The sequence below is a fragment of the Microtus ochrogaster genome, linkage group LG9, assembly GCF_000317375.1.
Source record: "Microtus ochrogaster isolate Prairie Vole_2 linkage group LG9, MicOch1.0, whole genome shotgun sequence".
In the NCBI taxonomy this organism is placed as follows: domain Eukaryota; kingdom Metazoa; phylum Chordata; class Mammalia; order Rodentia; family Cricetidae; genus Microtus; species Microtus ochrogaster.
Genome location: NC_022034.1, coordinates 10,286,434 through 10,287,674, shown reverse-complemented (window position 1 = coordinate 10,287,674; position 1,241 = coordinate 10,286,434). Strand labels below are relative to the sequence as shown.

The 1,241-nt window shown below is 63.8% G+C and overlaps 1 protein-coding gene across 1 annotated transcript in view; it reads left to right on the top strand.

Moving 5' to 3' along the window:
• The window catches only part of Acat2 (acetyl-CoA acetyltransferase 2), a 45,491-nt gene that overhangs the window by 2,136 nt on the left and 42,114 nt on the right, over positions 1 to 1,241 (top strand). The window contains exon 2 of the mRNA XM_013352339.2: positions 417 to 1,183. Within this exon, the coding sequence (XP_013207793.2) occupies positions 417 to 1,183 (767 nt within the window). The remainder of the gene's footprint in view (positions 1 to 416; positions 1,184 to 1,241) is intronic.

Genomic DNA, 1,241 nt, shown 5'->3' with positions numbered 1-1,241 from the left:
AAAAAAAAAAAAAAAAAAAGGCAGACAAACATCAATGTGCACAGAATAAAAATAAATACGTCTTTTAAAAATGTATTAAAAATGAAGCGTGAGAGCCAGGGGCTGGACGGGGGGGGTGGGGGGTGGCCAGAGGGAGTAGCCAAAAGGCATGAATGACGCAAGGAAGACAGCTAAGTAGAAGGTCCGACAGAATGACTATGGCTGAGGAGCAAGTCCGAAAGGATTTGAAACAGAGCGATCCATTGCCCTAAGGATCTCTCTTAGTAAAGAGGCCTCGCGCCCAGAAGCTGTCAGCGCTGAGGACCCCCAGAAGGGGCGGGAGGTGCCTACCCAGGAAAGGCTAGGCGGCTCCCTGGGGTGTGTCGCCTGAAGACCCCCAAGACACCCTAGACCCTTTACCCCCGACCCCACCGCAGACTCCTAGACCGTCGGCTCAGCACATCGCTCTCCCACACCCCCAGACTCTCCAGGTCCACCCAACATCCCCGGATCGCCTACGACCACGCTAACCAGACACACACGGGCGCCTTGACCCCACCCCATCCTAGACAACCGGCCCTCTTCCCACCCTACTCCGACTCTTGGGCCCGCCCAGCGTGTCGCGCAGGCGCGTGGGGGCGTGGCAGGGAGGCTCCAGCTCCGCCCCCCAGCCCGGCCTACGCGACTGGAGGAAGTTTTACCTCAGTCGCAGACTGCGCCCGGCTGGCAGCTGGCAGGGAGCGGAGTGACAGGATGAGTGCCGGCTCGGACCCCGTGGTCATCGTCTCTGCGGCGCGGACCGCCATAGGTGAGCGTCCCGACCCATCGGCCCCCGACCCTTCGCCCGGGCAGCTGCGCCGAGAACCGGGCTCGCGTGACGGGGAGGGGGGCGGCGGGTCAGCGGGCCGCGGACTCCGCGGACCTGTGCCTCGCGCCTCGCCCGTGGCCCCGCCCCTCGCGCTGCGATTGGCTCCTTGCCGTAGAGCCACCGCTCTGCCGGGATCACCTATTGGCTGCCTGTGGGACGCGCTCTCTCTCGTGATCCGTGATTGGCTCGCTCTGCCAAGCACCATCGGTCACGCCGTGGTGGTGGGGCCCGGGAGCCAGGGGTCTGAGCAGGGGTTCCGGGCAGGCCTTGGCATTGTCCCCGAGGTCCCCATCGCCTGTGCCCGCCCGGCGCTAGCCGTCTTTGCACGGAAAGCATGTGGCCCCTTCCTCCTCCTCTGCCATCCTCAGTGTTCCCTCGGTTCACACGCCTTCTC